The sequence below is a fragment of the Corvus moneduloides genome, chromosome 13 (assembly GCF_009650955.1).
Source record: "Corvus moneduloides isolate bCorMon1 chromosome 13, bCorMon1.pri, whole genome shotgun sequence".
Classification (NCBI taxonomy): Eukaryota; Metazoa; Chordata; class Aves; order Passeriformes; family Corvidae; genus Corvus; species Corvus moneduloides.
Window position 1 is genome coordinate 14,629,763 of NC_045488.1, and position 21,313 is coordinate 14,651,075.

The following is a 21,313-nucleotide window of genomic DNA, read 5'->3' on the forward strand; positions in this document are numbered from 1 at the left end:
TGAATGCTGGTGAATATTGGTATATAATGTATCAAAAACCTCCTTTGGGTGAAACCAGGACAAATTAGAACTGAGAAGACCACCCAGACAAGAGGTCCAGAACATTTGGCTTTCTCGGACTATGGGTAGTTTATTTGTTCAATTTTGAGGTAACTTTTTGGTAAAATTATGGAACTCGCTTTCCCAGTTCAGACTGTTCCCCATAAAAACTCCTGTCTACAGGCAATGTTTCTGTAGAACTCATTGCAGCTCCAGCAGGAATTAAGGGGAAGAAAGTAGAAAGAGGGTGGAAGCAATTCCACAATGAGCACCTTCCTTTCCTGTACCTGAGCAGCAGCTGAGATGCTTTACCCACCAGAAGGGAGATAACGCAGCTGTCCAACAAGAGGACTGTGGTTTGGAACTTCCAGTACAGCTACATAGCTCTAGCAATAACCACACCAAGCTAGCAAGGATAGCCTCAGGTAGCTCCAATCTAAGGATGGTCTAACAGGTGAAGAGAAAGGTGAGAGGCAGGTTTTGTAAATCATAACTAGCTCTTCTCTCTCCAGTCCACTCTTAAGAATTGCCTACAAAACATGCACAAAATGTAGACAAACTAAGGGCTTTGTAACCTGGGAACACGACAGGTTACAGTGGGGAATGCCATAGTTCAGAAATGCACTCAAGACTGGCGTCGATCTGGTATAAATTCCACATATTCCCTAATTTGCAACCCACTATACATAGCTAGAAGTATACCTTAAGATGTTGTGTTACTATAAATATTCCAAGATCCTCCATGGTTTTGAATTAAGGACCTGCTTCAGAATAAACAACTGTAAAAATGACCTTGGATTCCGTGAATACGTCTTCAATATCAAATTATCTTAATAAAATTTTTATATACTTTCACTTTAAAAGAACTGAAACTTTTTGGCAATCAGAAGATGTTCTTTTCTCCTCAAGCAGTCTTTTATATTAACAAGTATCCGCTTGGCTGGATTTTTGACTGATCAGAGGAGGTTAATGATGTGGGAAAGGGAAACATCACAGTGGAACCAACTAATAGGAGACACTAAAGCCAAGTCAGACAGGGAAATAGATAGTAACAGGTCTACAGTGCTCATCATGCAAAATCAATCTAGAATTATAAACAGCCAGTTAGCTCTGATCAAAACACCTGTTTAATGATTTTTTCTCTTTCCTCTCTTCTTCTTGACATCAATTTCACCCTGCTCAGAAGACCTTTCCTGGCATAACCTCCACCCCGTTGCACTAGCACACAAAGCATTCTTCGTTCACTGAGATGCAACTTACCCAAATAGTTGTTGCTCTTTGACATCTCAGTAATGTTGATTTTAGTAGCTCCTTCAGGAATTTCCACTATCTTGTGGTAGCCAAGATTTGTTAGCGTGTGTTTGAAAACTCCAGACACAACCTTGCAAGCAGTGTTGTCCCCTCCACATATTCCACACTTGTCAATCACCTTGTCAGAACCCAGATAGTCGTCACAGCCAATGCTCTGCAAAATAAAGTAAGATTTCTTTTTCCAAGATCTTACAACTGCAGCCTTTGGACATAACAACTGAGAATAGTATCACTTTCACAGAATAATCAATCCTGAAAGGATTTTGTGAATTAGCATTTCAGCAATGTCTTCTGTATGGAAAAAGGCAACAAAAACCAAAGCATTCGCAGACTCAGTGTTTTTGAGTTAGCCAACAGGTTTTTACATCCTGCCAGCCAAAACCCAAGAACACACCACGAGCAGTAGTAATTGATTGTGCTGATTGCACACTCCTCAGCTGAAAGAAAAGAACCTCTGAACCACATAGTTCACACAGCTGCTGCTCAGAAAAGAGGTGGACAGCTATGATTTTTTGATGATCCAAAACAGGCTTTTTACAAGAGCAGAACTACTTAATCTATAGTCCAGTCCTAATTTCCTCTAAAACTGAGTACTCAGCGTATTCTCACCAAAAGAGGTGTCTGAGAAATCTTTATACTGCATCTAGACACTTATAGAAGAAATCCACCTATTCATCGAGTAGAAAATCTTCAACCCACTCAGTAACACATACCTGGACAGGATAGTTTAAAACAAAATAATTTCCTAGAATCATTGGGTTGGAAGGGTACCTTGAAGATGATCCAGTTCCAGCCCCTCTGCCATGGGCAGGGACACTTTCCACTAGACCAGGTTGCTCCGAGCCACAGCCAACCTGATCTTGATTTGTACAATCCTTTAACAGCTTCCCTAAGCTGAGATGCAAATGGAATCCTGGATGACCAGGGATATAACTGTGTTTTTGCAAAAACAACACTGCTGTCCATTTCTTCTAACAGTTTAAAGAACAACTTATGTGAGATAAATCAGCTTCTATTTCGTAACAACATAGAAAACATTTCAACAGCAAGCCAAGGAAGAGATTTGATGTCCCGGAATTTTGATACTGGTTATGGCCTAAGTATAGCCAGGAGATAAGTAGGAATTTGTGACTGGCTGGCAGCTAAGCAGCATACAGACAAACCACACTCGATTTCCTTCTGGAGTACAGGCTTGAATTTGACTTGGCTAGTGAGGAAGCTTCAGATCCTTAGGAGACGGCTTTAAGATAAGCAGCAGATATTTAACATACCTTGAATCTCATGACAATACCTTTAAGTTATTAACGAGCAGAAAATCAGCTGCATATAATTTGGAACTCTGTATTCCTCAAAATAAAATTTGGTTTTATTTGTGAAAAGCATAGAAATGCCCAACTCAGAGCTTGCTGTTAACAGGCATCATTGTACTTATGCACTGGAGACAAAACATTCCCCTAAACCCTTTAAAAACACGGCACAGCTGATCTACCAAGCACCAGGATGTACAAGAAAGAAACCCCTGCAACCCACACACCCCCCAAAAATTACATAGGCTACTTCATGACATTGCATGAACCATTTTATCCAGCCACTTTTACACAAGGACACTGGGGGTTACAACATAGTGAGCTTCTCAGAATACCAGACATCTGAGGCTTCACTCCTATGGTATTCCATTGATGGCTTACTCAGGAGAAAGATGTGAGAGTGATCAACAAAGGAATTCCAGCAAGAAACTACAAAAATCATAAAGTAGTAGGACTTCACAGTAAGACAACTAAAGTTTGGCTTTATTTACAGTCATTGAAGCCAGCAGTAGTGTGTTCTTCAACTTCGGCACATCAATAGCAATACCGGAAAATCAATCAAAACCTCCCAATCCTTAAAGAAAACGTAACTAATTTCTGTCACAGATTTTAAAACTAAATTTTATTATTCTACTTCACCACTGTGTCCCATAATGAGATACATAATAAGAATAATGATGTCCACAAGGTGGCACTTACAATCCTTGTGAAATCAAAATGTAGGTCTCTGCAAAACAATAAAAAATTTAATTTCTTACCCCTAAACACAAAGTTTATATAGCACTTCTTTTCAAATTAGCCTTTACCACATGAGTAACAACTGCTACGTTGTTACTAGTAATACATTCTTTAAAATTTATCAGTCAATCCAAGGATTTATTTTGCTTTGGAATGAAATAAAATTTTTCTACTAAACTGAAATGAAAAAGAAATCTCAAACTGTTTCTTCTTGCATCATATGGTCTCCTTGTCTGGTGACCAGGTGGACTTCATTTATCAATCATAAATAAATATTTTAATCCAAATCCTGATGTCTCTCCTCCAAAGAAACCCTCATTGACTTCAAAGTTGACATCAACTGGAATTTTGCCAAGTCACAGAAGTCAGCCTCTTTATGGATTTCACAGGGCCGAATTATATCAGTTCCACAGTCTTCACAATGCAAAATTTACTAACAAAATTAAAATACTTTCGGATTTAAGTGTGTCAAACAGAAGTATGGGGGTTTTTCTCCCCATTCACGTGAATTTTTGTGTAAAACTAAATCACTCCCACTGAGTCCGTGGAAATGAGAAAGACCAAGTCAGGAAGCACCCGAGAAAATTTTATGTACACAAATCTTTGGGACCATGGTGATTGGGGGTGATGCCTAAAATGCAACTGCCACATCTATCTTCATTAAGGGCAAGGATAACCTGAGGCTCAGTTGCAGGGTGGTCACCCTAACAGCCCTCAGAAAGACTGCAGAGCCAATCCTCATGGAAGTTATTTCCAAACATAGGAAGGACAAAAAAAAACGAAAAAGAAGACTGGGATCAACCATCATGGATATACCAAGGTCAAGCTGTGCCTGAACAAGCTATTTTCAATGACAAGTTCAGCACATGAATGGAGAGGAAGGGATGTTCTGTGCCTTGACTTTAACAAGGCCTTCAGAGTCTCCCTCAGTATTGTTAAAGCCACACTGGAGAAATTCAGACTGGGAAAGCTGACAATCAGGTAAGCAGGCAACTCACAGACATGCTGCTCATGTAATCCTTTGCCTCCAGGCAGGAGGTACAGCAGATTAGGAACAAGGAAGCACACATTGCTTTGGCATCTGAAAGCTCTGGCTCCTCATCTTTTGGAATTACAGTTTGCATTAGTGGACTTAGAGTCCTTCCCCAGTCAGTCAGTTTCTGATATTTTCACCCCAACTTTTGTTTCTTGCCTTTGATAAATCTCTCTCCTCTCCACTAGGAAGGACACTAGTTTTTCTGGTTTTTCCCTCCAAAGTCTAAGAGTCTGCCTAGAGATTGGCTGGATGGCTCTCTCCCCAATGTGTGAAGAAGCTGAGCATAATACTACTACCTTTCTCTGGCCACTGTTAAAATCTTTGACTTTCATATATGATCTTAGAGATTTAACTCCTACAGTTAGATAAACATAATTCCCTTGATTGCTCTCTGTCTGTGAAGAATATTAAATAAGACACTAGTGAAGATGTTATGACTGCTAGAGGGTAATAGCCAGCACGTGCCATTTCAATAGAACAGAAGGTGAATGCCAGCACACAGCCTGTGTTTGAAGCACTTCACTGTACAGACATCAGTGCAAGGTTCAGTGGTGGATGTTCTTCAGTGGAAACCAACTCAACACAGTGAGAAGCCATGGCTATACTCGAGCAAGAGGTACCTTCAGAAAACCTCCAAAGGCAGAGCACAACAAAGCCAGCAGAGCCCGCTTGTCTCACTTCAGTGTCTCACATGTCTCCAAGGTTGCAGCCTAACCCTCATTTGCTCTACAAATCAAAGGAGCAATGTTGAGAATTTACATTCAACCACAGGATAACAAACAACATTCTAATGGCTCTCACTTGATTTGTGGTTAGCTATAACCATAATTTTTACCCAAACATTTGATCCTGCTTTAGCTTTCAAATATTTCCTGCTGTCCACAGACCTAACGCTCGCAAATCTTTGATGCTATTTACAGCCCCTCACAATTAGATTGTGGTCACATCCAGATGTAGTCCACTTAATTAATCACAGACTTTCTTACCTGCACAATAGCTGGTTTCATTACGTATTTGTGCTTTATGCTGAACTTCACTTAGCCAGATAAGTTTCAGACAGTAAGAAGAAGCAAGCTATTCATTTTTGATAGCCTGAAGAATTCAAATTACATTTATAGCATGTAAATATGCACCAGTTTAGTGAAAAAAAGCTACTCACATGAAGACAAATAAAGACTCTTTCACTAAGCTATTCAATAGTTTCCTACTGGCTAGAAAATTACCTGAGAGAAAAAAGGTTTTATTCTTGTTACAATGGAACAAGTGAAGCCATCCAGGAAAAGTAATCATGTGAAAAGATGGTCTTAGAGATATCAACTAGTAACAGCTAATAAAAAAGGATTAAACAATCTAAAGTATGCATCTAACACTGACACCTCTGCCAAATAGGAAAACAACTTCTCACCTGTTGTTTTAAGGAAAGATACCATAAATGGGACTTGTAGCTCTCCCATACACAAACCCAGTGTAAGGTCTATGAAATCTACCTAAACCTCCAGCAATGCTGCAGCAACAAAGACCTGAAATACAAACAGACCACTGCTGGCTGTCACCTATCAAAGTCAGGAGAGATATTCAGCATTGAGACCCCACTCTACAGAGAGCTTATTAAAGGAGTTTACTCAAGTGTTTTGAAGTGGCTGTGTTAGAAGCATTTACGAGTGAAGAAGATGAAGATGCTTTATCCTAGTATGTACATTCCATTGGCAAACACGCCTAGAAGGTGAGTGCAGGGCTGGTGGGCGTGTCCCCATTTGATCCCGTACAGTTCAATCAGCAGCTCTCATTCCTGCCTGGGTTAGGAGGAATCTGTCTTACCTACGCCCAGGAGCCTCTGGACACTGAATCCAACCACGGGCACATGACCCTACACAAGGAGAGTAGTTCCACCATGCCTGGATCCTGGGCCAGGGTGTTCCCATACATACCTGCTGCTAGACCACTCACAAGCACATCCAGTGTCCTGGGGCTTCAGTTTTGAGTTTCTGTACTTTCAAGCTAATCATATTGCTCATATTCACTAAGAATGGAAATACTGGGGTAGAAAAAAACCACCAAAGGTATCTCAGATTGAAAGTTTGACTATTATTTTTTGTTATCTGAACATTAAATTTGCAGCTAGAAGCTCCATACGCTGAAAGTTTTAATGCTCAAGAGGTAGAACAGGTTCAAATAATATATGCACCTCTAAAATGCTCTAATTGCTTTTTCACTTTAGACAATTTAAAACTGCAAGGATGGTAAAGGTACTCTAGTCCAAAAGCAGACTAAATCTAAACTGAAATAAATACTCCTAAATCACATATTAACAAAGCACTCACATCTGCTTGTATATACTGATCCACTGCAAATATGCCAGATTACTTGATATCCCAGATTCAGCAAGAGTAAGCAAACTCTATGCTTCTATTTATACAACTCTAGAAAAGCAGAAAACCATTTCAATATCTAAGGTCAGATGCCAACTCCACACAATACAGTTCTTTAAGAAGGGTATCTTCTTTCCCAGAATTTGTATACAAAGTGCTTATTTATGATGTGGATGATAAGGCTAAAGCCTTCAAAAATGCACAGGGCTTGGATATACAGATGTACTGAATTCAGTAACAGTGCAGTCTGAAAATTCATGAAATCATTCTCCAAATCTAGCCTAAACTGACCTTGTTGGCAATGACAAGAAACAGTTAAACAAAATAATACAATTCATGTGGTTGATGTTAACTCTATGTCTTTTTAAAATACCTCTTATCTAAGTGGCTAAAGCTAATGCATGTCAGCACCACCCTGATCATATTTCAGTGTAATTGTTGGCAAGTAGTACCATGCCCATTTCAGGACTAAATGAAAGGTTTCCACAATTCCCTTCAAAACAGTGGTACTTCAGAGAACAAGTGTAAAACCCGATATAACCTAACCAAAGTTAGAGCTGTTTCCCCAACACCACACACTGACTCCCTGCTGACCCCAAAATTCTGCATTTTAATTCTTTCCTGAGCTTTTACAATACCTACCATTATTATTTTCTGGTTCACGAATGTCATAAAGAGCATAAACAAACAGTAATAACATTTGAAGCCAACCGGAGGAAGAGAGTGAAGAACACAAATAGTTTCAGTTATGACTGATGTTCAGAACAGCCTCCTGAGCACTCACGTCTCCCACACAGCAATGAATCACTGCTTCCACAGCAAGTATTTAATGGTTTCCAGAGAAGTTCTATGGCATGGTGACGTCTTTGATGCTGTTTTTGTCCTGCCCTTTAGGAACAGGAGATGGAAAAGATGCCAGTCCATTTTTCTATTTGAATGATGCAAAAATACAATCTGTTTCTTCTGAAAAATCAGAAGTGGCAGAGCAGCCACTCCACAGTGCAGGTGACAACTCCAATGGCACAGCCTGTGTGGAAGCCTCAACACTATTTTCTCCATCCTCGATGCTGAACAGCTACACAGTATCACCCCAATTAATACCCATTTAAGCAGCATGGGGTGGTTCACCCAAATAAACACAATTTATGTATTTACACAAAAACAAATGCTTTCTCTTCTCACTGTTTGCAGCTGTAACTGCATACTTGCAAATACTTGCAAAGAAGTCTTTCAAACTTACAGGTTCAGGTTTTCTACTTTTTAGTTTTATTCTTGCAAAGCTCTATTTGAGCTTGCAGTACTGAAATACTAAAGTTATGCCTGTCCTATAGAAAATAATAGCCCTCAAAACATATAGTTGGGGACAGGGGAGGAGTGTTTTGCAAATGCCCTGCAAAACATGGAATCTAAAAATTCTGGAGTTTTACATACTCCTGTTGACCAGAATTTAGGAAGGGAGGCAGTGCACCCTAGCCCTGTGACATGAGTTAAGTACAAAGTCCATTTAATATTCAGGCATCTGGATTTCTGGCTGTACATCAATGCTGTAGGGGGAGGAAATGTGCAAATCCAAGAGGAAGAAGACCACAAGAGCAGAAGATGTGATGGCACATAAAGCTCCTTCCAAGTGTGTGACTGACTGCATCACAACTGGCAGAAACAGGAACACCCATTTCCTATGAATATAACAAATACCTGTGAAAATTTCTTTGTGGAAGACTCCACACAGCTGCAGATCACTTCTCTTCAGGATCTCATGTGGCCCTAAGTATTTATCAGGCTTTTCAGATTTATCTTAAAAGAGATAATCCTTTGCTCTTCAGCCAGCAAGGACTGGATTTAACTAATGCTTGGTTCTGAACACAGTGTTGCTGGAAGGTTTGTGCCAAGTCCTATGCTGATTGTTCAGAAACATCCCTTCTGATTAAAAAAATAAAAATACATTTACTCTCATGTGGAACAGTATTTCCAGGAGGTGCTCCATTACCTGTTCAAGCTCTTCCTTGATAATCTTGCAACCAAGATATGAAGTAGATTCCCTTGGCTCACATTCTTCACTCTGTTTTACTGTTCCTTGGTTTAAAGGAGTTTTACCCAAGTAAACCCCTGTCTATGAAGCACAATAAAACACTGTTCTAAATACATCTGGTTTGTACTGCAGTGGGAAGTTTTCTCTACTATATGATCTTCACCTACTTGTGAGAAATTATTTGCAGAGAGAGAAGTTTCCTTTTTACAGTGGGAGTTTGTGGTGACAGACATGGAACGAGAGAACACCAGCACCCCACCCCTACTTGTAGAGCTCGTGTGAAGATGGGCAAAATAACGTTCTGGAAAAACACTTAACTAAAATTATCCCTCTTCCTATGACAATGAGTATGATTCATATAAAGATAATAGTTACATAGAACAGCGTGTTTTTAGATAAAAACAAGCCCTCCTTTTCACTTTTTTTAATAGACTTCTTACATGGCACTAATCAGTTTACATCGTTTGTCCTGCTCAAACACTATCAAATAATGAAATTTATGTTTTGAGTGACATTTTTGCAGCCAGAATCAAGGGAGTTTGGTTCTTTATAATTTGTCTATTCTACTCTTTGATAAAGTTCAATTCTTAGGATGCTTATTTTCCTGTCACTCAGAATTGTAGACCAAAATCCCTTTTCTAGGCTTCTAAACCTATTCAGACAAGAGTGAAGCAGTTTCTCACACAAAATCAAAACTTAAGAATGGTCTTTCTCTAGATAATGCCACTGAATGTTCCAAGTTTCTTCCTCAGCTACCTGTGTATATGACTGCATGAGGCTTGCATAGAGGTTAGATTTAGCAGCTTGTATTACAAAAGAGGTATTTTTGAAACCTAAGGATTTTTAAAAGTTGCTACTTAATTTTTTAAACATCTCAAAGTAGACATGAAAATACCAGAATTCACAGTGATTTGACTTTTCTATCACTAAAGATCTAGAACAAATTCCCTTTGAAAATTTTCAACATTTTTCTGTATTTTAGCAGTTTCTTAATACTTGCTGGATCAAGACATATGGTCAGGTATAAGCAATAGTATCTCGACATATTTCAATGCTGCAGTCCTTTAAGTATTTTTTATTTCTGTTAATCAGAGAGAAGATGTGGAAACCATCAGTGACAAGGTCCCTGAGTAATGGAAAATTGTATGCATTTCTCTATTTTGATTGGCTTACAAATAAGGAAAAAAATGGGGCCTAGTGCCCTCCTCAGAAGAGTATGTTCAACTTCACCATCGTGTCAATAATGACTTCATCCTTGATTTGCACTAGAAATTCCTGGCCCTTACTATTTTCTTGCTAATGTGAAGATACTCAGGTTAGCAAAAAAAACCCCAAGTACGAAGAGCTTCAGAAGAATGTCAAGGCAGGGAATGATCAGGCCCTTTGAATGATTAGAGTCAATCACCAAAACTCTCCCACTATACTACAAGAACACAGAAACATGAAGTCCTTGCAAGTCACATCAAAGGTCCGTTATTCAAAGGCATCAACAATGGATGCATAAGAGTGATTCCAAAGCCAGGAAAAATGTATGCTATTTTGTCAGAATATGTTTCAAGGCTGCATTTTTACTTTGAGGCACAAAGATTTCCTCAGTCAAATATAATGTCTTTCTATCATTTAGTAGTCCTTTATTGAATATGCTTAGCTTCCTGAAATTTAGCAGGTCTAATTCCTATGTCAGTCAGTTGCACTACATGCCACATCATCTTCGTTTGAGAATAGCACTGGGTAATTTCTGCCAGTAATTCGGAGATCTTGTACTGAGACAGACAATGACAATCATTTCCTCTTCACATTCTCCATGAACTCTCAAGTTTTATGCACTTCACTCAATCATTCTTACCCAAGTTACTGTTTTTTCAGACTGAAATGTTCAGCCTATGGAATCCTGATACGTTATTCCATTCCCTTGTCATCTTCGTTGGCTTAACTGCACCTCCCGTACTTCTGAACGGTCCCACCTGAGCTGGGGAGGCCACACATTTGAGATGCACACGTGCCACACCTGTGTTTGTCCATCTATACATACACACACCCAGAAACACAGACAGAACAACCTGCTCTGGTTTTCACTGCTTTCTTCATTCCTAACTTCTTTTGGTTTGTGTCATTATGTTCATTTCAACAGATTCATTCTCTTCCTTTTCTAATCTTGTGCCTGTGCAAGAGGCCATTACATCTAATAGTTTTAAAAAAGCTAATTGCTTTTAAGATGTTTTTTTAGGAATGCACATTTTTTAAAAGTTCAGTCTTGGTTTAAATATCATTATAGGCTCTGTGCAGATAGAGCCACAACCACATTCACAGTGTTTTCTCAGGATGGAACTCATTAAAGGTCTGGTTAAATTTGGCAGGCTAAGCAAAACTCTGGTATGCTTGCAAACAAATGCAATTGCACCACTTTCACAACTGACCCAATCATTTCTGAGTTCAGCCCACTACTTTCCCTCATACCATTCTTTACTATATTGTTTGCTCTAAAATGTTTAGAGAAGGCAACTCCTTCTGCTACTATCTTTCTTCAAATCACTTAAGAGTTCTTGATCTCAAACACTGTTTCCCTGTCTCACTGGAACTATTTCTCAACATCTTTTTTCTTCTTTTTTTGGACATCTTGACAGGTCAAAATAGATAATGAAAACTGCAAGCAGTTTTAAAAGGTGAAATTTTTCTCCAGAGCGTCATCCCTTTTGGAATCCCCTGTGAAAGTCACAACCACAACACTCGGATTCTTTCCTGGGTTTTGAGATAGCCAATGTAACTTTCCCCAGAGCACTAAAGTTCAAAGAGTTGCAGTTAGATTCAACAAGCTCTTCAAACAGTTTTTGTGCTATAGCAAAAACAATCACAAATGCTACCTCAAATTTGACATCCTTTGGCTTTCCTTTGGTTGTCAGTGAAAGCGTGAGAGAATCAAGCTAGATAAATCAAGGGGATCTGAAAATTACTGAGAATCTCCTTACTGTAGACTTGACAGCTGTTCAAATACAAAAAACCGAGTTTAAATTTTGTTATGTCAAATATCATCTGAATTTCAAACACAAAGATGCCCCCTTGTAAAGCAGGAAAACAGCTACAAGGAATGTAATCCAGTGTCTCCTAGATGACTAGAAAATGGATATATACGCAACGAAGATCAGACTTCAGGAATGTTACTCTTTTCTGCGTTGCCCACAGTCACCACATAGCCACCTTGTATTTGCTCTGCCATTTGTACCTTCACTACTACTTGAACAAAAATCTTGCCACTAGGATTTAAACAAGTTTAATTTGATGATGGTTCCTGTAAACACTTTACATACCGGGGTTCATACTACGAGTACCTACAACTGCACCACGACCACTGCCTGCTCCTGGAGCTGCATCCAGACCGCACAGGGCATTCACACAAGGAACTCATCCATTTATTTGGCCACTGCAGTTTTGTCTGCACATGTTTATATCAGAGAATAAATAAGAAAGAAGCATCAAAGTCTGAGCCAGGTTATCTTCCCAGAGAGGGATGTACGTTATACAGGGGGAGACAGAGGGGACTGGCTGTGTTCTTAATGTGATGAAATGGACTCTGAGGCACATCTGTCATCTGTCAGCTTCCAGCCCTTACATTCCCCCAGCTCCAAAAGATGAGAATTCATGGTTCTGTGTCTTTTAGGCATTTCTGTTTCCTGGACTGATATACTGGAGAGGGAAAAGGAAAAAGTTCTGAGTAATCATCTAAAAATGGGTCAAGTGTTCAGATTTTTTCAGCAAAGATGAATTAGAGATCAGAATATTTAAAAAAAAAAAATTGTTTCTCCTAATACTTGAAAAAGAATTTTGACAACAGCATTTTCTTTTCAAACGTAAGGTTGAAACATTTCAAACATAAAGGTTGAAAAACAGAGATACTACAGTTGTCATTCTGTGTCTCACTGATTACATAAGAAGGGATTGTGTAGCAAGTTTTATTTCTGACTGGGTGAATGACAAAAGATAATTGAAATGCAGGAGTTAATTTTGTCTACTTGAATCTTGGGGGTTTTATTTCCAAGTGCTTTTTCTCATGATACCAAAAAGGGTAGAGTTTTTGTATTATGTATATACTCCCTCACCTCCCCAAACTTAGAAAGCAAGAGGTCTCAGTGAAGAATCATTTTATATAAATGAGGACAAAGGAAACTGGAAGTTACTAACTGATTTCAGACATTACTAGCATTGCAATTCTTGTGACCTGGTCTAACACACAGAAAATGCAACTCTTAGAAGCAATTTTGTAAGGAAAAGAAGTATGTGCCAACTTCTGCAGAATCCAGTTCATAGTTAAGTACCACTGCATCCCAACACTGCTCCCCAGAATACATAAACCTTTCTAAGCCACACAAGAATTCTCAGCTGTCTTTGTTCTGTAACAGATTTACAAGTTTTACCTGCTTGGTATGTGTAAATAAATGTCCCTATGGGTATACCATAGTTAACAAATACTTGCACCTTTTGCAATTTCAAAGTCAAAATGAAGAAATATTTAGTATTTTCTGAAAAATAAGAGACAATATATAAAAGTGTCCCAGTGTAATATTCCTGTAAACTTCTGACTGTTCCATGCTGCTTAATAATACAGCAGTCAAGAATAGAGACTATGTGAGGGACCCTTGAGAGGGGAGAAGTTAGATTCACTGTCTTCCTAATAATTCCCTATGTGAAAAGAACTCTAGCCCTTGCCAACAGACTAGTCCCAACTGGCTTTATACTAAGGTTGTGTTTATTCAAGTGCTCTCCTTTATGAAGGAAAAACTTGGCTTTATTTCAAGGTAAAGAAAAAAACTTCCAAGCAGCAAAATATTTTAAGGACAGATGTCTGATCTTGAAACAGCAGCTAACATAGCCAGAATATATCTGTGCAATAAACACTTACTCATTAGTCCTCTCTTTCAACTGCGTGTATTTCTTTTTATCCACGATGTTGCTCACAAAAAAGGTAGCACAGAATACAGTGTTCTCTATTATCTCCTGGGACAACTTTAATTAATTCCTTTAATTCTAATAAATTTGAAATTCAATAACATGTGTTTGGGGGTTTTTTCCCCTCCAGGGGTTTAATTATGTGTGTTACACTTGGAACTGTGCTACCAAGAGCTGTGAGGTGCATGGCCCCAACAGCAGAAGCACCCAGGAACTTGATACCTCGGGAATCTCCTCTGAACCCAAGGACCACTGTGACCTGTGCTTCACCCTGCACTGCTCACTGACACTTGGCTTACGTCTTTACTTCCTCTCCACCTTGGTGCACCCACCTTCGAGACTACTTGCACTGATACAATTTCATGCCCAAAGAAAGAAATACAGGCAAAGCTGGTAACTATAGTAATGGCTAATATTTTCAAATGCTTTCCAATAATATCCCTGTTGCTTTTAGATGGTTATAGCTCTGCCAAAACTTAACAACCCACACTGAAAAGTTCCTTGCCAGGGACTTTAAACAAGCTGAACATTTCTTTTCAAAGAAAATAAACAGCAAAAATAATTTTGTTTTTTTCCAAAAACTAGGATTAAATAAAATTGTGTGTTGTGCAAATATTTTTAGAAGAACTTATAACTGGTTTACTCAGAAATGCTTGTTCTTTTCTTTTTAAGATCAGGGGCTCAAAATTGCCAAGGAGACTGAGACAGTATCAAGGATATGATCCTTTCTCTTCTTATGAAAAGATGCCCATGTCTAGTCAAGATTTAAAGCCCTGAGTATCACCATGGCATCTGGTCAACACACACAAGTTAGGGATTGGGCAGTACAACACTGAAAAAACCCTGGTCATACTGTGCGTGCTCCAGAGTTTCAAGTAAGTTCCAGCCTTGGCCTACAATTGCTACTGTCAAGACAGAGAGTGCAGGGAAACAGTCACTGAAGCAGCCCAGAAACTGTGTATTCTACTGTACACGACTGAGAAACATACAGTCAGTGTGTGACAAGGACACAAAGACACACACTGGAGCACAGCATACAGGAGACATGTTTTTCCAGCACAAAAGAGGACAAAAGAAGACAGGATGAGTCATTTACAACCAGAACCTTCAGAAACAGTACCAAAGAATCCTGAGCCTTAACACTTCAGCTGTTCAGAAAAGAGCTGATATTCAGTGGCTTTTTATCTAATAACTTCTAAACACTTGCTGGCCTTCATGAGAGTCAAGGTGATTTCCTGATGTAACCTCTTGGAGAAGCAGGAGTTTACAGCTTTCCTTCTTTAAAAACAAAGAAAGCCTTTATGACTGTTTCAAATACAGGAAAATGACAATATTCAAGTACAATCTCTCAGTAAGCTCTCAAACCCTCTTTATCCCCACCTTCATATGAATTTCCAAGGTCAGCTAGAGGTGCAGAGATGTACCCCAACACTGCACCCACAATAAGTAGTTGGGATGGTACTACGAGCAGATAAGAAACATTCTTTCTCAGTAAGAAAATGCTACCTATCTTATTGAAAGGTCTGGCTTGCCATTTATTTGGTTAGGCATTCCATAAATGCTCTTTCGGCCCAAGGCATGGTGAAGGGGAATAGACAGTACCAAGCCCAGGCTTCAGAATCTGAGTTCCAAACGGGGCAGAGCGTAGGCAGGCAGTGCTCTCATTCTTGACTGCTCATGCCCATTTCTACAACAGGTTCTCATGGTCATCCCTGGGCTGCTCCAGAGGCCACACAGACACGCTCATGCTCCACAACAGCACCCGGCCAATGCCTGACAGAGGAGGTTTAGAGACACCTACTGTGGCCTGACCTCAGTCCTCCCCTGAGGAAACACTCCAGCTCTTTAAATACCAGAAAGATGTAAACAGCCCACGGGAGGAAGTGGGATCACTACAATTTCACCTTCAGTCTGCCTATGTATATCTGACATCTCTGTCCTCTCTGTGGGTTAATTAAGTCGCAATCTGCAAAGTCATCTTAATAGTCAGGAGCAAGGGACTGAATCCAATATTCTCCTTACCCTGAGCTGAAAGTGATACCGCCCCCAGACAAGATAAAATTAATAGGTTTTGGCCTTGGGCAAAAAAAAGCATTTATGGAATGCCTAACCAAGTAACCCTTATCTCCTTTGATGGAGGAATTATCAAGCACTGATATCCTGCAGCAACAAGAACTGAGCTTTCTTTCAAGAAACTCGTATCAACAATGGGAGGTAATTTCCAAGCTTGACTTCTGCACTAAAAACTGGAATCTATTGTATTTATCATGCTAACAGCAAAGCACATGCATCTTTTTCCTAGCACTTCTGTTCTTAGAATGTACAATCCATCTGTTAGCAAATTAGCTCGGCCTCAGGGATTATGTAATATTCTCACTCACTCACTGTATGGCACCAATTACACACAATTTCAGTTTCAGTTGTATTTTAGACATTTCAAAATCTCTCACTCACTCCAAAGTACCAGCAAACTCACTGATGTAATGTAATTATTACACATTATTTATGCCAAGACATGACAGTTTGGATTAATCAGTCTGCCCATGCTTGATCCCCAGCAAAATCACAAAAACAACTCTTCTAGGGCTCTTACTCTTTAGGTTTATTCTTTCTACTCCAAGTGCCTGATAAAGTACATTATAGGAAGTCAAAGTAACACCACATTTTTATTCAAGGCAGATCCACATTTAGGCTCTTGCTGGAAAGAAATACAAAATTTCTTCTGGCTGTAAACTTAGGATTTTCTTCCATTTAATTCTGCTGTTTCAAAATGTATTACTCTGCCAGTGAGTGCTTGTCAAATAGAAAACTGTTGATTTCTTTCACTTAGTTCTATTGTACCTGCTGTGGCTTGCAGGCAAAAACATTACTCTGCTAGCTGCTGTGAAGGATTTGAGTCCCATTCCTTTTTCAATCCTGCCTGTTTTTCTCCCATCTTTTCTCTTTACTTTATCACTCAATTATCTTTATCCATAGCAGGGAGTAGGGAGAGAGAAATGATGAAGAGTGTTGTGCTTAGCCTCCTAAATACTTTATCTGGGCACTAAATTCAACAGTAATTCTTCTACTTCATTTATTGGGAAAAAACCCACGTATTTCTCAATCAGGCAAGCTCTGTGGAAAAAATGTAGCACTTTTCCACAATATAATTCAGCAACAGCTGATGAGATGCATGTCCCACCTATCTCCATTTCCCAGTGCCTCTGGAGTGGGATTTACTGAACTGGTCCTACACAACCAGCAGGCACTCTGACTAATATTTGCTTCGGTATAGCAATTCCAACTGTCCAATGCAAACACAAGTGCCCATCACAGTATGAACAGTGCAAATTCTTTGACAACCAGCCAGACACCCCGGACAACTGTTCTCCTGCCCAAGACTGTTTTGCTTGCTCAGTTGTCTAGAAGCCCACAGCCCAAAAACTCTGCAATCATTTTTATGCTATTCATCAAAGTAGAATTAAAATCTATTTTGAGCACATCTACTCATCTAAGCTTTTATGGTACATACAGTCGATACAGTTTCTGTATTCTTATCAGATTCTAAGTCATATACAACTTCTCTCTGAATTCGAAATAGTATTCAATTCTTTAGAAATGCTATCTAATTATGATTCTCCTAAAAATCTACTCGAGTGCCCACCACCATACACTCAGTGGCCAACTATAGGGACACAATCTTATCAGGTATGAAGAACTGCAAGTTATGACTACAGTGGAGACATTACTCTGAATAAGGCCCTGAATCACATCTTCAGGACTGAGCCCTAACTTAACAGTGTGTCACAAATAAGCAGCAGTTAAAAGAGAAATGTCATAGAAGTGTGTACAGTAGCAACACAAGTTATACAACATCCCAGAAAAATATGGTGACATCTACATTTAAGGGCTTACAATACAATTAGCTTGCCAAAATGGATGTCACAAGGTATCTAAGACTGATATAATAATAAGTCCTTGTAAAAATGAGACTAACTATAGCATCCACTCATACGAATTAGTACAGCTGAGAAAAACCCCACACCTGAATAATTTCCTCATTCCAGTCCTGCAATATGTCCAGACTCACTTCACACACACAAACACAAAAGCAAAATAAACTCTCTCTTTTCCCTAGCACAAAGTAGTACAAAACAAGCAACTACAAAAGCAGGCAGTACAGTGTCAATAAAAGTCCTGGCAAACTTAGATTGTTCCAATTAGAGAGACAGCCAAAAGCTATATGGAAAGAGCCAACGAAGTACCAATGGCAAGCAAGGAAAGACCCAGCCAAGCCAACAAACTGTTTGGTTTCCCATCGGAGGAAGGAGAGAAGGAAGAGAGGTGAATTTCCACCTGGAACAAATTCATAAAATAGTCCAGAGCACAGAATTCTGGCAGCTGTATTTGCTGTTATACTGAATCAATATCCTGATCAAATTTGGCAACAGTCATGCAAGCATCTGTTTTCTGCATTCACCCCTATGTAAGTATCCAAGAAGCACAGCTCCATCCTAGGCAATGGAGGAGCTTGTATGCACCAAAGAGGACAATTCTCCAGCTACAGAGGACATAAACAGTGAGGGTTTCCCAGCAAAAAGAAGTGGAGGGAACCAAATTTTCTCTCATCATGTGAGCATCATGCACAGTGTGCATGCAGAACCACACACAACTAACCATGTGCAGTTTCAGCAGCTCTATTACACAGCAAACTGATCACAGTGCACAAAGTGACTGAAAAAGGGAATGATACATGAAGCTCATGTCATTTAAAAATGTGTGAAATAATACAACGAAGTATTAAGAAACTCACAACAAACTTGAGATTAAATAAAAAACAAGCACAAAGGAATAAAAAATGGGGGGAAATTAATTATCAAACTGTACCATTACACAAGGAAAGAAAAGAGCTGTCCTTGAAATCCGCTGAAAGTCAATCAGAAAATTCCAACTCCTTCATGAGTCCTAAGATTGCCTTAAGTCAGCTAGGTGATTATATGGAAAAGTACTAAAATGCAAGTAATGCTTTCGAAATCTTAACCACACAAATTCCATATAATCTAGATCTTTACTTCTCCAAGATTCACCTGGACAAAGCAGTCCACCAGAACAGTTTTTAAGCAGTTTTATTTTACATCACTTGGGAACCAGAGAGTCACAGGATAATGTGCTCCATAGTCTTTAAAATAATCAGGGAGCACTATCAAAATGTGCAGTATCTCCTTATGCCAAAATACCTGAAGGGCTATATAAATTGCTGTCAACAAGATGTCATCAATTTGCTGAAAACCAGTACTCTAATCAGCTTTGTTATTATCCAGAATGTGCCCACAGCCATGTTATACAGGCAACTAATTGCATATTAATAAATATATTTCCATATGAACATTCCAGAGTGCATTTGTATTGCATACATCTACCTTTAACATCCGTATCATCAACAAATTAAATCCAACACATGAAAAAATTGCCTGATTGTTCAGTACAAATGAAACTCCAGAGCTGAAAGAAAAGACTGATAGTACAATGTTGTTTTAATAAAATTTACTGTAGGAAACTACTTCAAGAACATAAAGGAAGGAAAATTATATTACATAGTACTACCAAACTGTATTTTTAGTGATGACAGACTGGCTGTGAAATTATAACAGATTGCAAAGACATCAGTGCTGGCTGAGGAAAAACAGTTTTAAGGTAAAGCAATCAACTGAAACATTAATAATCAGATTAGCAGAGGATACAATGAGGGAATTTTACAAGCAAGCAGATCGCATAGACTAGTCTCCATTCTGATGCCAATTGATGGTTGACGAGTCATTCTATTCCTATGGAGAATTTTGAACCATTTTCCATTAGTTAGATTACAGTTATGTCTAGAGAATGCACTGTAAAAAAAAAAATCTTACAAAAGGAGTTTTGAAATATTCCAAGAAACAGTAAGGCACAGTGTCATCAAAATATTTGCACAGAGGTAAAACCGTAACATTGACGGCCATCTTCAAAACTGACATCTTCAAAATTACACAGAAGTCTGCGTACAGAATTGTATCAAAAATATTCACATTGTTATGGATGAAAACATGTATGAGCTCCAGAAAAAACAGCCAAGCAACAGTTTTTTAAAAAAAAGCCTGTGTTGCTAACAAAGGACACTGTTCATTACAATAAAATTGAAAAACATGATGTTCGTGTCAAGAGAGAAAGCTCAGTGCATCACAGCTTGGCAGAGAAGACTACACTCTGGCAAGAGAGAATGGCTGGGTGTTACAGCAGGTCACGTTCACCCCTCCTGCTCCTGTTGCTGCAACAGGCACAACAACTGTTGCCATGAAGTTACCCTGAACAAGAAAAAGGGACAATGCCCAGCAACTCTTCTTTGGATTTATGGAGTGAGTTTCTAAGTTGAAAAGGCACTCCTAACTACCTGTAAGGTTAGACAAGATGTGTCAAAAACCCCAAGTCCTCCTCACTAAGCAAGAGCCAACCCAGGAGACAGAGAGGGGCCTGGAAAGGGCATTCCTTGCCCTCCACATTGCACAGAAGTGATCCCAGCCAGACTACTTTGTACAGATCTGTCTTGGTGTTTCAGAGTAGACATGGATATGTCAGTGCCAGTGGTAAAATCAACTTGACTTGAGATTTAACCATAAAAACCACTTCCATAAGCCACTGTATAGTTTTATCACCTTAATTTTCAGAGATATGAAGGGTAAGATCCATAGCAAGCCATATTTTCTTGTTAATTTTACCCCTAAAAACCTCCCATTTGCTGGATAAATTTGGAAAGCTTCTTTCTAGAATTCTGAAACGTTTTCTTATGTTTGATGAAGCTGAAAATTCACTATTATTAACAAGCTAGCCATCAGTTCTAAACCAAAATATCTTCAAAAAACAGTTTTTCTGGCACTGTTAAAAGATGTTAATGGCTTAAAACTGTTAATTGAAAAGAGACCATATTATTATAACACCAACTACAAGTGTAATTTGTGATTTTTAGAGAAAATCACTAAATATATGGTAAACACGTGGCAACTTAAAGTACAGACTACTTCTTAATGCTAGACTGAGAAGAGTTTGTGTGTGAGAACCAATCTGTAAGTGTAAGCAAATGCAAATAATTGAACCATTTACACTACCAATTAAACTATTTACAATTTAAAAGAATTAAATTAAGAATTAAAATGCATTTACATCCTCAAGCGAGTTATTCTGACATTAAGTCAATCACTACTTCAGTCTTGCCAAAGCACGACAATACAAAGTGTCTCACCTACCCTCATTCTACTTGCTGCTCTTTTCAAAATGTGTTATCTTACATTTCTAAGTTTTGTCAGGACTATGGAAGAGTCCTAATTTTAAGGCTGTAGGTTAACAGATAGTTTTTCAAGACCTGTCTCCTCAATTTGCAGAATTGACTACACGTCTTATTTGTTCTGCCTGGCAAGCACTGCTGAGTATTAATCTTTGCTTCCTGAACAGTAAGGCCCATTGACTGAGAGCTGTGGTTGGCCTGATATCCTCATTCTTCATGGAAATATAATTTAGCTTTTAAGGTAGATTACAC

General features: G+C 38.9%; 1 protein-coding gene across 4 annotated transcripts in view; it reads right to left on the reverse strand.

Annotated features, from left to right (window-relative positions):
- THSD4 (thrombospondin type 1 domain containing 4) overlaps positions 1-21,313 on the reverse strand; it is a 247,357-nt gene that overhangs the window by 58,547 nt on the left and 167,497 nt on the right. For all 4 annotated transcript variants that reach the window (XM_032122684.1, XM_032122685.1, XM_032122686.1 and 1 more), the window contains one exon: positions 1,300-1,504. In XM_032122684.1, the coding sequence (XP_031978575.1) occupies positions 1,300-1,504 (205 nt within the window). The remainder of the gene's footprint in view (positions 1-1,299; positions 1,505-21,313) is intronic.